This window comes from Branchiostoma floridae, chromosome 7, assembly GCF_000003815.2.
Source record: "Branchiostoma floridae strain S238N-H82 chromosome 7, Bfl_VNyyK, whole genome shotgun sequence".
NCBI classification, from domain to species: Eukaryota; Metazoa; Chordata; class Leptocardii; order Amphioxiformes; family Branchiostomatidae; genus Branchiostoma; species Branchiostoma floridae.
In genome coordinates this window covers 2,763,998-2,777,733 of record NC_049985.1, presented here as the reverse complement: position 1 = coordinate 2,777,733, position 13,736 = coordinate 2,763,998, and the positions used below count along the sequence as shown (strand labels likewise).

The 13,736-nt window shown below is 41.9% G+C and overlaps 3 protein-coding genes across 3 annotated transcripts in view; 1 reads left to right on the top strand and 2 right to left on the bottom strand.

Moving 5' to 3' along the window:
- Nucleotides 1-7,132, bottom strand: part of LOC118418927 (ATP-dependent (S)-NAD(P)H-hydrate dehydratase-like) — a 120,982-nt gene extending 113,850 nt beyond the window's left edge. The window contains exons 1-8 of the mRNA XM_035825070.1: nucleotides 7,006-7,132; nucleotides 6,492-6,537; nucleotides 6,232-6,320; nucleotides 5,127-5,235; nucleotides 4,548-4,598; nucleotides 3,633-3,737; nucleotides 3,088-3,208; nucleotides 2,242-2,362 (exon numbers count right to left, since the gene is read on the bottom strand). Of these exons, the coding sequence (XP_035680963.1) occupies nucleotides 2,242-2,362; nucleotides 3,088-3,208; nucleotides 3,633-3,737; nucleotides 4,548-4,598; nucleotides 5,127-5,235; nucleotides 6,232-6,320; nucleotides 6,492-6,537; nucleotides 7,006-7,124 (761 nt within the window). The 5' untranslated portion in view covers nucleotides 7,125-7,132. The remainder of the gene's footprint in view (nucleotides 1-2,241; nucleotides 2,363-3,087; nucleotides 3,209-3,632; nucleotides 3,738-4,547; nucleotides 4,599-5,126; nucleotides 5,236-6,231; nucleotides 6,321-6,491; nucleotides 6,538-7,005) is intronic.
- A 1,120-nt stretch (nucleotides 7,133-8,252) lies between these two features.
- Nucleotides 8,253-13,736, top strand: part of LOC118419293 (coiled-coil domain-containing protein 138-like) — an 88,084-nt gene continuing 82,600 nt past the window's right edge. The window contains exon 1 of the mRNA XM_035825639.1: nucleotides 8,253-8,416. Coding sequence (XP_035681532.1) covers nucleotides 8,354-8,416 — 63 coding nt within the window. The 5' untranslated portion in view covers nucleotides 8,253-8,353. The remainder of the gene's footprint in view (nucleotides 8,417-13,736) is intronic.
- On the bottom strand, nucleotides 8,724-12,848 carry LOC118418925. Its single transcript, XM_035825068.1, has 2 exons — nucleotides 11,116-12,848; nucleotides 8,724-10,769 (listed from the first exon to the last, which is right to left on the bottom strand). The coding sequence occupies exons 1-2, from the start codon at nucleotides 12,832-12,834 to the stop codon at nucleotides 10,680-10,682; spliced, it is 1,809 nt and encodes a 602-aa protein (XP_035680961.1). The 5' UTR covers nucleotides 12,835-12,848; the 3' UTR covers nucleotides 8,724-10,679.

The following is a 13,736-nucleotide window of genomic DNA, read 5'->3' as shown; positions in this document are numbered from 1 at the left end:
CATCAACCAATAACCACATCCATCCACTACGCAATACAAAAATAGACACAAATCATGAATCACCACAAAAGTCCTTTGAGTTTTCATCCTGCCCATTCATAATATTCTATTATCACTACACTCTATTCCCTGACTTACCGATGCTATTTCACATATCTCTGAGGGACAGTAAAGAATATGCCTGATAGAGGTATATCCCTCTAGAACACATGGCCGTGCCCTCGAGCAACACAAAAAGCAATATTACATCAAGCCAGTAATACATGTAGTTACAGATAAATCTGACAGTCTTAATTTCCAAAGAAGCGGGAAGGGAATCACAATGCGTAATCAGGGCTCGAAATACCACCTGCATATGCAGGTTAGTGCAGGTGAAATGGAGCTGTGCAGGTATTTCTGGTGTCTACCTGCACCTAACCTGCACTGGTCCATGTACTGGGTTTATACATAAATGCCATATGATGTAAGTGTATGTGGATTGTCATTGGCTGCATTGAATGTTACCACCTATAAAGTATAAAAGACAAAAATAGCCATGGTTCCTGAACAACTTTTAATTAAATTAAATTAGTATAATCTATACTTCCTAAATTCAGAGTGGTGCAGGTAAAATTTGTCTGGTGCAGGTAATTTTCAATGTTACCTGCACCAGTGCAGGTATGCAGAAAACAGTATTTCGAGCCCTGGTAATAAACCCCACCTATCTGTTGTAATATAAGCATTAATACTGACTTAGACGAATCACAGGATCACTTCAAAACACCCAGAAAGAAGCTGCAATTTGTCAGATTATTCCTAGTTCCGCCGTTAAAACAAGCCCTCAGGAGTTTTACAATCAGAGCCGTCAGGATGGGAAGAGGGATGGTTTCAGTATAAAACCTGATATAATCCCCCCAGTTTGTTTCTTGGAGAGATGAACATGTTAGTTTTCCCGTTATGGCAGCCCAATGTTTCTACTTCACCTTCACCTTCATTCTTATAAGGAATGTCGATGTTATTAGGAATACTGTAATTCACTTTGTCTTCTCGGTACCAAACTTTCACGGTCTGAGAAAATTTAACTTGTTCTCGGAACTTAATGTTCACGATGGCAGCAGGTGCGTATAAAAAAAGTCTGTGAATTATTTTTTATCTGTAATGATAAGTTCACGTTACAGTCGTCACAGTGAAAACCGTGAAAAGTACAAGCAAAAAAATCAGGAATTACAGTAGTTAATTTCAGATGCATATATCTTTTATTCTTGATGTTGCTCTAATTGATGACTTTCAACTACTGTACTAGTATGTAATGTCCGTACCGCAATTCAACGCATGACTATGTATAAGTGTTGCTACTGATGTGACAATGTGAATCATATGTACTCAGCACTCAATAAACCATTGCTACGAATGTCTAAGCCAGGGTGAGAGCTGATTATACAGTATACGTGTTTTGCACTTGATTCAAAAGTCGCTACCATTGACAGTCCAGGCTAACTAGCCAAACAAACTAGCTAAGCATAGTATCGTGAGCGTCCGTCTCCACGTATCGAGATCTGAGTTCTGGCTTTCCCACTCACAAGTTCGCACATGTGGCTGGGCAGAAAAGTCTCGTGTGATCTTGCGTGCGTTCGCTGCCGCCACCACTCTCGTGTTACAATTCCCTCGTATGATGCTTGCTGCAGCATACGACCATAATTAACAACTTTTGAAGTCAAAGGTGAACAAACATCCAAATTGCAATCGAGTACAGTAACGCAAAATATTTGAGTGGCTGTTAAAGCCTCATTTTGTGGTGAATCTTAGGTAGATAAAATATACAAACAAGAAAATCTGCTTCTGTACAAGTGTACTACGATAGTAGACTCAAGATGGGATATTCTGCATAACTAGACATTCATCATGGTTGAATGCATGTTCCCTTCACACCAAGGAAAGCACTGTCAAACTTGCCAAAGAAGACTACTCGGGACCAATGAAATCTTGGCTATTCCAACAGGTGGTCTGTTTCAACAGAATCAGACAGGCTCAAAGAATCAAAGAGACATAACCGTACAAAAATAATATATGCCTTCATGAAACCTATCATCAGTATCTCCAAACCAACAACTTTTTTCCAACCTTCTCATTGGTTCGTCCACTATTCACACCATCCCTCTCACAGAAATGGTTTGGTCCATAACATAAAGATGTCCAGACCTCTTGGGCTGTTCTACTTCTCAGATAGGGGAATATGAAAATGAGAAGAATAAAAACACCTACTTGTCCACTCCTCTTCTCACAGCATCTTGCCCCCAGAAGGCGAACACCCCCATGGCTCCAGATAGGATGTCCCCCTGTCCCCCTGCTCTGCAAGGGCTGCCCACTGCTTCAGCTACAAGAACTAAGAACAACACAACAGTGCAACAATGCCATCTTGTGACATCTACTTGTATTGCATGATCATCAACCATCATTTTGAAACACCCCCATAGGTCATGATAGGATGTCCCCCTGTCCCCCTGCTCTGCAAGGGCTGCCTACCGCTTCAGCTACAAGAACTGAGGACAACACAACAGTGCAACAATGCCATCTTGTGACATATACATGTACTGCAGGTCCATTAACCTTTGTCTACATTATTTTGAAACACCCCCATGGCTCTGGATAGGATGTCTCCCTGTCCCCCTGCTCTGCAAGGTGCCAAGGGCTGCCTACCGCTTCAGCTACAAGAACTGAGAATAGTGCAACAATGCCCCCTTGTAATATTTTAAAGTATTGCAGGTCCATCAATCTTCTACGTCTAAATTATTTTGAAACACCCCCTTGGCTCCTGATAGGATGTCTCCCTGCTGTCTTTTGTTTCAGCTGCAAGAACTAGGGACTACAATACAATGATGCCACCTTGCAACTTTCATAAATACTGCAGATTTTCCAAATATGCAAGCAGGTGGCATCCCTATGTCTGATAAGACAATTGTAGGGATGCAGGTATCGTTGTGGCCATTGGAAATGTCAGGAGCAGCATGGCAATCCTTGCCTCAGTTGGTACCACACTTATGACAAACTGGGAAAACATGGAGTACTTTGTATTCTAGAGAAAGATCTACTTTCTGTCAGAAACTGTACCTTTGTCCCCGTTAGATATAACATCAGTCTGGCCCTTCTGCACGATGGTCAGGTTTCCCATAGCCTGGCTCAGCTGCTTCACATTTTCTGTGGAGGAGTTTTTCTCTGGCTGCTTCCCAAGCTGCGAAGACAAAGTGTTACACTGTTGCTGGTCTGATACACTAAGTCCTAACTCAGGTAAGCTTACTACAACAGTAATGCTAGGTGCTATAATAAAACTCACTATAAGAAAGTCCTAAGAGAGACCAAAGATATGACTCACAGCATTTAAGATATTTATCAACTTCTAGACATGTTGGTCAGTGCAACTTGCTATTAATTTCCTCTTTGTTCAAAGTAATGTCATAGCTCTCTGACTAGTAAACAGCTGGTACAATTATAACTAAAGAAAGCACAGTAAAAGCTAACAGGTGTGTAGAGGTTATCATTCACTAGCAGTCCGGTTGGACCCCAGCTTGTAAATGTGACCTAAGCCTAACAGGTGAGTAGTGGTTATCATACACTACATATAGTTATTAAGTTATATATCAGTCCAGTCTACTGACCATAGCCTGGAATAGCCTGTTGAACTCCACAATGTTGGGGGTGAGGATGGCCTTGCTGTACCCTGTGATGACTTCAGGACTGATCGTCACCAGCCACAGACCATCCTGGGACACAAAGAACAAAACATTGATCTGCTATGGCAACTGTACCATGAGTCTGGAATTGACCATGGTTCTGATTTTGCTTGCCATGATTTTCATTATGCTTTCCATGGTGCTGATCATGCTTTCCATGGTTCCATGGTGCTGATTATGATATCCATGCTGCTGATTATGCTTTCCATGGTGTTGATTATGCTTTCCATGGTGCTGATTGTGCTTTCCATGGTGCTGATTATGCTTTCCATGGTGCTGATTATGCTTTCCATGGTGCTGATTATGCTTTCCATGGTGCTGATTATGCTTTCCATGGTGCTGCTTATGCTTTCCATGGTGCTGATTATGCTTTCCATGGTGCTGATTATGCTTTCTCGTGGTGCTAACTATGCTATTTGTTATGTGGCTTATTTTGAGCAATCCGTTTAATTTGTAGTAAAGTACTTCGTTTCTAACACTGCACCATAAGTCTGGTGCTGACTATGGTGCTGAATATGCCATCCAGAGCTAACCATTCCTGCCTTACCAGTACAACCTGCTAGGTGGGGCTTCAGTATGGAAAGCAGTATCAACTTTCAGGGATTTCAAAGTCCATTTAGGTCTATAAGCACAATATAATCTTGCCTTGTTTGCAAAGACCATTGTATATTTCTGGCATGCCATAGAGTAATGTTTAGTAAAAATTCTGTTTCCTGTTTACAAAATAGGTGGTTCAAAGCTTAGTCAGCCATCTGTGATGTGAACCTCTAGCTTTTAACATATAACATCAATTTGCTCCAAACAGCTTAAGTTTGCACTACCAACATGGGCAATACTTACTGCATCAATGACCACAGGAATGGACAGCTGTCGAGCTTTTGCAATGACTCCCTGAAATAATAAGAGAAGATAACTGCATGTGAAAGGGGTCAGAAAGGCAGTGCACGTCAGATCCTGCTCCCCATCCTTAAACTGTGACCAAGGCTGCCACCATCTTTCCCCAATATACAACACCCTCATGTCATGTGATGATCAGAGTTGACAAAGAATGGTGGATGCCATTTGAAAGCATTTTTAAGCTTACTCCATTTATGTTGTCAGTATCAGTTTGAATTCCTTACTTTAGACATGTAGTGAGTTTATTACATCCTTGTCAGCAAGCCTAGATTTTTATGATAGCCTCTGGCATGTTACACTACAGCCAAGTCAGTCAGCCAATGAACAGATAAACATGAAAAACATGAAAAAACGATAAACATGTCTTCCCTACTGTGTCTTGTTAATATGTAATGTGATTTTACTTCGATCTGTAATATCAACAGGATTCAGAGATACTACTGCTTGGGTAAATCTGCAATGTTGATTTAATGAATATAAATTGAAGATTGACAATGAGTGCAACAGATAACCCTGCCCCACCTTGACATTGTCCATGATGTTTTGCTCCCTCCCCATGCCAGGCCCCACCACCAGACTGTGCAGTCTCTCCATCCAGGTAGAGATCTCAGCTACGGCAGTCTGCTTGTCTCTGAGGACAGTAACAACAGAGTTTAACAGCAGTGGTATCCAGTATTTAATTACACATGCCAGGCCCCACCACCAGACTGTGCAGTCTCTCCATCCAGACAGAGATCTCAGCTACGGCAGTCTGCTTGTCTCTGTAGACAAAAACAACACACATAAAGTTATAAGTTTTTTAGCAGTAGTGTCTAGTATTTGATTACACATGCCAGGCCCCACCACCAGACTGTGCAGTCTCTCCATCCAGGTGGAGATCTCAGCTACGGCAGTCTGCTTGTCTCTGTAGACAAAAACAACACACATAAAGTTACAAGTTTTTTAACAGTAGTGTCCAGTATTTGATTACACATGCCAGGCCCCACCACCAGACTGTGCAGTCTCTCCATCCAGGTGGAGATCTCAGCTACGGCAGTCTGCTTGTCTCTGCAGCAAAAAACAAAACACATAAAGTTATAAGTTTTTTAACAATAGTGTCCAGTATTTGATTACACATGCCAGGCCCTACAACCAGACTGTGCAGTCTCTCCATCCAGGTGGAGATCTCAGCTAACTCAGTCTGCTTGTCTCTGTAGACAGGAACAACATAAAACCTCACACATGGAAAAAAGAAAATGCATGCACCCTATCTTGATTACATCTTCATGTTGAGAGGCCTTATAAAGGAATACAGCATGTCATGGTTCTCTCTTTGTATAAGGTAGTTATAAAATATAATGTATCTAATAAGACCATGGTGCAAAATTCCATTGTCTCCCAAGACGGAAAGATGACAAAAATGAGATACAAGGTGGAACAACATTATAGGAAATCAAACAGCAGCAGCAGAGACACTGTGTTAGTGTACAAAACACAGTTGTGAATCACTTGTGATCACTGCATTCGTGAGCAATAATTCCTTTTTGAATATCTTTCCGATCATTGTGGGTAAACTGCAGAAATGTATATACAGTTCATTCAATCTACATACATTGTACCTCGGTCTAGTATGTAAGGCTCTACTCACAAAAGTGGATGTACGATCAGCTCAGGACTGTAGGACTTGATGACAGTTGCAGCATCACTGGTACAGAAGATATGGGACAGGTCTGCTCCCTGGCATATAGGACAGGAATAACTTTTCTAAATATTCAGGCTTCACTCCTCAAGTCAAAGTTTTATCTCCTCATTTGGAGAAATAAAAAAAGACAAATATTTCAAGTTACTGTAGGTTGTGTATCAAAGCCTATAGAATTACATTCAAACTAAAGTAAATGTTAAACTCACAGACTTCAGTGCAGCAATCCCAGCAAAGTAAGGAGCACCAGTGTACCTGCAGAAAGTACAGAGATTATTGGCTGAGTTAATATTTTACAAGGAAGTAGTTGTTCACTTCCTTGAGTAAGAAGAACAGAATCAGATACATGTACCATCAGTAAACAGTCCAGTAACAGGTATTAGAACTAATAGAAGGGAAATTCCTCTACTCTTTCTTAGTCATTTACAACAAGTGCAATAAGCAATGTTTGATTTCCAAACTTTTTACAAACAGGAAGTAACAACTGCCAGGATGTTATCCACTAGTCCAGAAGCACGGTCACTTCAGCATACCAAAAGTCTAGTACAGGCAATATAAAATGACGTTAAGTGGAGCAGACTCATTTCTCAAGCTACTGACATCTTTTATTGGATGACAGGCAGAATATAAGTTCTAAAATGGAACTATGCAGCTCCAGATGTCAGCAGCTTGCGGAATAAGTCCGCCTACTTTACACTACAACATGAGGTGATATGAACTTACTCCTGACAGCCCCCCACCACCCCCACTCTGCCAGCCTGCCCCTTGTGACTGTCGTAAGTGAGCGGAGGCACGATGGACCGTACCATCTCCAGCAGCTCACCTCTGCTGTCTGTGCTCATACTTATCACTCCTGAAAAACACACAGAATGTAACTGTAAAATCTACTCATCATAACAATATTTCACAGTCTGCGAAATGAAAAACAATGAAGAGAAAGCTACAGTAACTTTTAGCCAACTATAAATTCGTTGTACAGCAAATCATATGCTGTATTGTAACTTCTTGATCACAATTCCATTACCATGAGTAAGACAGTATTACTACTCTAATTAGTTTTACAGCTCTAACTGCACATGCACAGTGTGTGGTGTATTGTTAGTCATATCGTCAAAGTTGAAGGCCACTGAGACATAAACAAAACATATCTAAGACACTGTTATGCAAACTGACCAATGGAGGCCATATAATTGCTCACATGTTCAAAGCACTATCTAGACAAGAACTGTTTACAAGTTAGGGGCCTTCACCTGTGACCCACAAAACACTTCGCTGTGCATGCTCAGTCGGAACCATGAACCCCCTCATTCTATAGATCTCAGAGCCTACTAATAGTAAGACACTAAAAGAAAACAATGATTTAAACAGAACTTTTGAGGTGGATACAAAATGTGACAACCTATAAAAGTTGGCGCACATTTGGTAGTGGTGATATAAAAACGATCGGGGAAAGATATGAACTGAGTTGCGGTTAGATTTAGCATCAAATCCTTGCTCCTAACTGCCCCGCCCCCTTTCTTCGGGAGGACGTTTTCTGTGGAAACTGCACAATCAGCAACACAAAAAACGTGCAGATGAAACAAGTTGTAACTAACGTCCAACAACAATCCAGACATATCTACCTGGGTGTATGAGTCTGTGCTTGAAGTGTAGGCTCTGGTAGAGACCCCGGCGTATCGCAAACATCACCAGAAACACGACAAAAACAACCGCGACTAGCTTCCGACTTTGCTCAGGCGGCAGCCATTTCGCCTTCATTTCTGGGAATATCATCTCGCGAGAAACGGCGAGAGGGCAACTTATACTTCATATTTGATTAATTACATACACTAAAATGTGTAAATTCATATCATAGTTTACATATCTAATAAAGCAGTATACAAAATCATCCATAATTCTCCTCTAATATCTGTAAAAACATTGAATATAATTTTGGTCACGTGACTTTAAACGAGATTTGACTTCTCGCTCGAAATTCAAAATGGCGGAAGTTTGAGTGAAAGTGCGAAGTCGATCAGCTGTTTATGGATTTTTCCGTTATTTCTCGACTTACCAGGCCGATGGACGACAGATGGCGAGTTCTGAAGAGTCAGACATATATGCGGAGTCGGTAGCAGAGACCAAGAGGAGAAAGGTACGGGTTGTACGCGTTGAATATCGACAGGTCTTGCCATATTTTATCGGTCCAAAAACAAAGAAGTTCTTTGTTTTTGATCAAACGCAACTCTCATAATTCCGCCCGGTAGTAGAAGGCAGCCGTAAAAATAGTGAGATCAAAGATATCTACTAATGCTGCAATCAATCCAGAGGTTTGCACGGTTTGCACAGTTTGCACACTTCAAAATACAGCACACATCTTGAAAAGGACACGATAAAACCGTTCTTTGTTTGTTTACTTTTTGTGTGGCGGTTTATAACTAACGGGAGGGGTCCAAAGTCCGGTAACTGTTCTAAGTGAATGCGCATGGCTTTTGTCCTTGTCAATTTTACCTTGAACCCATCAAAAACAAACTTACATCTTCTAACAGCTATATAACTATGGCTTAAGCTGTACAGACATATATTTCATCTAACGGTAGCGTTCCGCACTGTGGTTTGGCCACACACAAAACTTACGGAAGGTTTTTGGCTCGCGTTCCAGTGGAACGTTCCAGCACAAAAAGGGGGTCCAAACTCCGGTAATGTAACTAAGAAGTCATTTCTGGCTACGTTTGATTATCCCATGTGCGCAAAATAACACAAAACATTACTACACTGTTCCGAAATTTACATACATGGTCCATTTGTTTCATTACGCCGATACACTCACGATAGCTGCGATCAAAATAAAGTCATGAAAAACATCGTCCTGTGGGCCTGCGGCAGATCTGTTCTTATGTTCCAATAACCTTGCCTTTGGGTCGATCTCTTTCGGGCCTGCTACAGCTATAACAAAGTGAGTAACTATGATGAGTGGACTACAGTTTGTAAAATTCCATGCAAACTGCTGACCCGGCGGAAACTGTAAGGTGATAACACGGGTCATCGGCCTATACCAAGAGCAAACAGCACTGCGATGGGGGTGGTACGGTTGCCACTATTGTCTCAGCCATGGCTCAGATGTTTGTTGCAGGAATAAATAAATGTTATGTGTCTTAGATACGCAATGTAGGAAGAATCATTTAGCTTTAGTTACTGACAACCTTTAATCGCTTTCAAACGTTTGTTGTATCCCGCGTGCTACACCTGCACCGAGACGATTGGTATCGTCAAGGCATGTTTACAAGTGGCTCGGGACATTTACATTTTTTTAAAAAGGGGACTAGAGTAAGAGTAATTCATTCGTTGATGTTGCATATTGTTTCAACTCCTGACGGTGCATAAAAACTTAATAATATATGACATTTCAAAAATTAAAGAGATAAACTAAGGTGAGTAAATGAATAAAAAAGGGGTAGATAAATAGTAGTTCGTGTGTACATATTGTCATCGTCCAGCCGACTAGTCATTTTCCCATCCTTGCGACTGACTATTTGACTGTGACAGAAACGTCAAGTGAGCACGTTTGTCAGGTCTGAAGATGAGGATGTCCCAGGTACGTAACGATCTTCTTGATCAACAACGACAGTTTGCAATTATGGTACTTGATGTTTTTATCTTCTAGCACGTAATATTGCTGACTGTCAAGAGACGGCTTTAGGAAATTTTGTTACTAGTTTTAGCATGACACACACGCCGCCACAATTGTGGTCTGCCTTTTGTCTTTTCTTTTCTTTTTAGGCTAACGTCTGAAAAAACAGCCCTATAATGATATTTACCGAAGAAATAAAGCACTGAACACTCGCACTAGTGTGAGTCTACGGAAACAGTATATCTGACAGTCTGTTTATTTGACCTGCAGAATCTTACGCCTGAAACCTACCGTTACGCCCAAACGTCTCAGTATTTTGCTCGTAGTGGAAGAACATTAATACAAACTTTTGTTAACAGGTATATCTTAAACATTTTTCGATGTAATGAAATAGATAGCTAAACGATACGATAATAACAGTTTTCGCCGCACTGAGGGCACTGGTAGTGATAGGATGTAACGTTACACGTTTACGGTGAAAGGCGGAAACGGTTCCATGTATAGATCCGTGCACATACGAACATTGTGAACTTGTTCATCTTAAATTTCTATCATAGCTGAGATAAGAACTTGGAACTGTTACAGACCTTAATACAGAAGATCAAAACTCCCCGTACTGAATTCTGACGACCTTGCAGAAGTTGCAGTCCTACTGAACAAGCGAATACGGTCTACAAACAGCAAAATCTTTACTCCAAAAATTGAAGTTTTCAATTCTGTAAACCGATCATAGGCGTAAGAGGAACGCTATCAATCGTGTGGATTTAAGGGTACACTAGAATCTTCTTTACTCTGCTTCTTCATCTTCTCCCTGGCCCATTTCGTATTCTGCATACCACGACGGCGGCTTCACGGGACGGCTACGACTGGAACCTTCCTGTGGCCGAGTATAACAACAAACCATGAAAGTAAAACTGATTCGACGAAAAAAAATTCATTTATAACTAAAACATAGACATCATTCATAACTAAGATCATAGTAAAGAGAACTATAGATATATGTAGTTATGCTCACAAGACCACGTATTCTATTGTGTCTGTATTCGCTACACTCTTATTACAATCCAAAATTCTGAATATAGCAAATGTATATAGCAAATGAACCAGAATACCTCCATCAATTGAGTCGGATTGTCCAAATATGATAAACATTATCGAACTGGGAAAAACATTTTGAAAGATTAGATATTGAATATGGAAAAAAACATGTGCCTGATACGTACTCTTACGTCTCGTGGCCTAGTAGGGCGCTGGTTTTCTTTCCCTTCTATGCGTTGTTTCTTCCTTGCCTCCGCAAGCTCCTGTCTCTTTCGTTTTCTCTCTTCCTTTTCTGCCAACTTCTTTACACTCTCGGCTTGTTTCTTTTCTTTCTGCAGCCTCTTTTCCAACTCTTTCTGCTCCTTCTCCTCGCGTTTCTTCTTCATCTCTTCTTTCCTTCGTTCTTTCTTTTCTTCCTTTTCTTTCTTTTCTTTCTCTTTCAACCGCATCTCTTCCATTACTTCAGAGTGCGTTAACACTCTACCAGTCAGTCGTCTGTTGAGATTGCAGCGTGATGACTTTTTTGCTGGTGGTATTGGGATGAGGATATCATGCAGTTCCGGTGGGATGAGAGTTTGAATCAACGGACTTTGCAGCGGGTTACAAACTGTACATGCCGCATTACATGTTGGGCAAGCAGTATTGGAAGCACTGGCAGGTGTTCTGTCCTGTTGAGAAGAAGAAGCGGCAGTTGGAGTCATCGCGGAAGGAGTCGCCGTGGTAGACGACGTGGCAGTTGGAGTTTCCGTGGTGGACGACGTGGCCGTGGCAGTTGGAGTTTCCGTAGTGGACGACGTGGCCGTGGCAGTTGGAGTTGCCGTGGTGGATGACGCGGCAGTTGGAGTCGCCGTGGTGGAAGTTGACTCCCCCAACTCCGCTGCAGACATTCGGATCCATTTGTCATCGACGGCCTCGTCATTAAATGGATAAATTCCCGTTTTTGCAAACGATGTCTTGATGATGGCAGGATTGATGGCGTTGTCATAAACTGAACTAAATATGTTAGCAAAGTTCCGTTTTGTAACATGAAACGAGGTGTTCGCTGCCTGCATCACTTCCAGGGTCATTGCCCACTTCTTCTTGAGTGGCGCGAACACACTCACATCAAGGGGCTGGAGGAAGTGGGTCGTGTGAGGGGGGAGACCTAAGATTATAACGTCGTTTTGAATTGCATCCTCTAGCACTCTAAGCGTGATATGACTGTAGTGCTGATCCAGGATAAGGATTACCGGCCTGTCGCTTGTGCAGTGCTTGAGAAAAGATAGCTTGAACCATCTCTCGAACAGCTCATCATCAATGAAACCTGAGTCGGAGTAAGCGTACAATGCGTTAGCAGGTCCGCCCTCAGTGTATTTCCCCCCCGGAAACGCTTTATTATATATGATCATGGGTGGCACTGTCTGCCCTGCCGCTGAGATGCACACAAGTGCCGACACATGGTCACGGCCACCGACTCGTCGTGACGGAGATCTCTTCCAGCCCTTGGGAACAATGACCTTGGACACTTTAGCCGACAAATCCATGCCAGTTTCGTCTGCATTGTAGATAACATGCGGTCTTTTGTCCTTGGCTTTTGCATCCGTCAGAATTTGCTCCAGTCGTTCGAAGTGTTCAAAGACTACGCCGGCTGTGGAAAAGGCCGCTCTTTCCTTGTCGAGTTGATCTGGTGACCTTAAGCTGAGGTCGGGATGGCGGCCTTTAAATCCCTTCCACCATCTCTTCCCGGGGCCGGAGTCCTTGAAGCGAGGTTCTTCTCCCCTTCCTTTGGCACGTTTCTTCTCCACTTCAAAAGCAAGGGCTTTGATCACCCTGACTGTAGGGGGAAACCCCTTCTCTGCCAGATACTTGGCATAGACCACGAGGGCCCCCTCCTCCTCTGGTGAGAGGATGGAGGGTCTGCCCATCCTTTCTTTCGATTTGCCCGTACTTTGTCATGCAGTGTTGATTGAGGAATACCATATTCCTTTGCTGTATTATTGAGTGTGTTTTCGTCTGTCTCTTCAATGCTTGTAGAGCTCTATCCATGTCTTCCTGGTTATATTTTTTCCTCCTTGACGCCATCTGACAATGAGACAAATGTCGTTTATGAACTGAGATTTCCCTTCCCAAATAATACACCATCAATCAGATATTAAAAAGAAAATGCACCTCTTTGTTTGTTTGTTTGTTTACTTGTTTGTTTACTTGTTTGCTCATGGCCAACACGACTTAAGTATTTCAACTTGTACTCAACAAATTACGATAATAATACGCGATTAATTCTTTAACCTTGTGGAGTTCGAATTAAATATGGGCATTCAATCGAACGAGAAGTCATGTATAGTGAGAATTTTTATGTTTTCGTTCCCGTATCACATGTTTCGTTGTCAAAATATAACTTATACAAACGGAAACGTCCAAGGAATAATCCAGAGATGTCAACTTACCGCGACGACATGCGGAAAAGCGCAAAACTGCACGTAACTTGAAGCTGTGTTGTGAGTTGTTGCGAACAGCTGCGAGTCGTCTTGTGTTACGTTCGAATGATCACATGACGAGAATCACGTGATTAGTCAAAATGGCGGATGCAGCGATGGAGTGGAAACAGTGGTCATCATTTTAGCTCCGATTATCCAAGGTAAAGACAAAGACAAGACTCGTCTGTGTTTTCAATGGAAAGTTTAATAAATAACCTTCATGTATGTGGTGACATATTATCACATGATGCATTGTACGAAGTATAATTCAACAGTTTCGAAGACCATGTTCTCAGCAAGTTCCCTCGTCAGCCTGTACGGAAGGCGTGAAACTTGTGCAATTTTTTCGA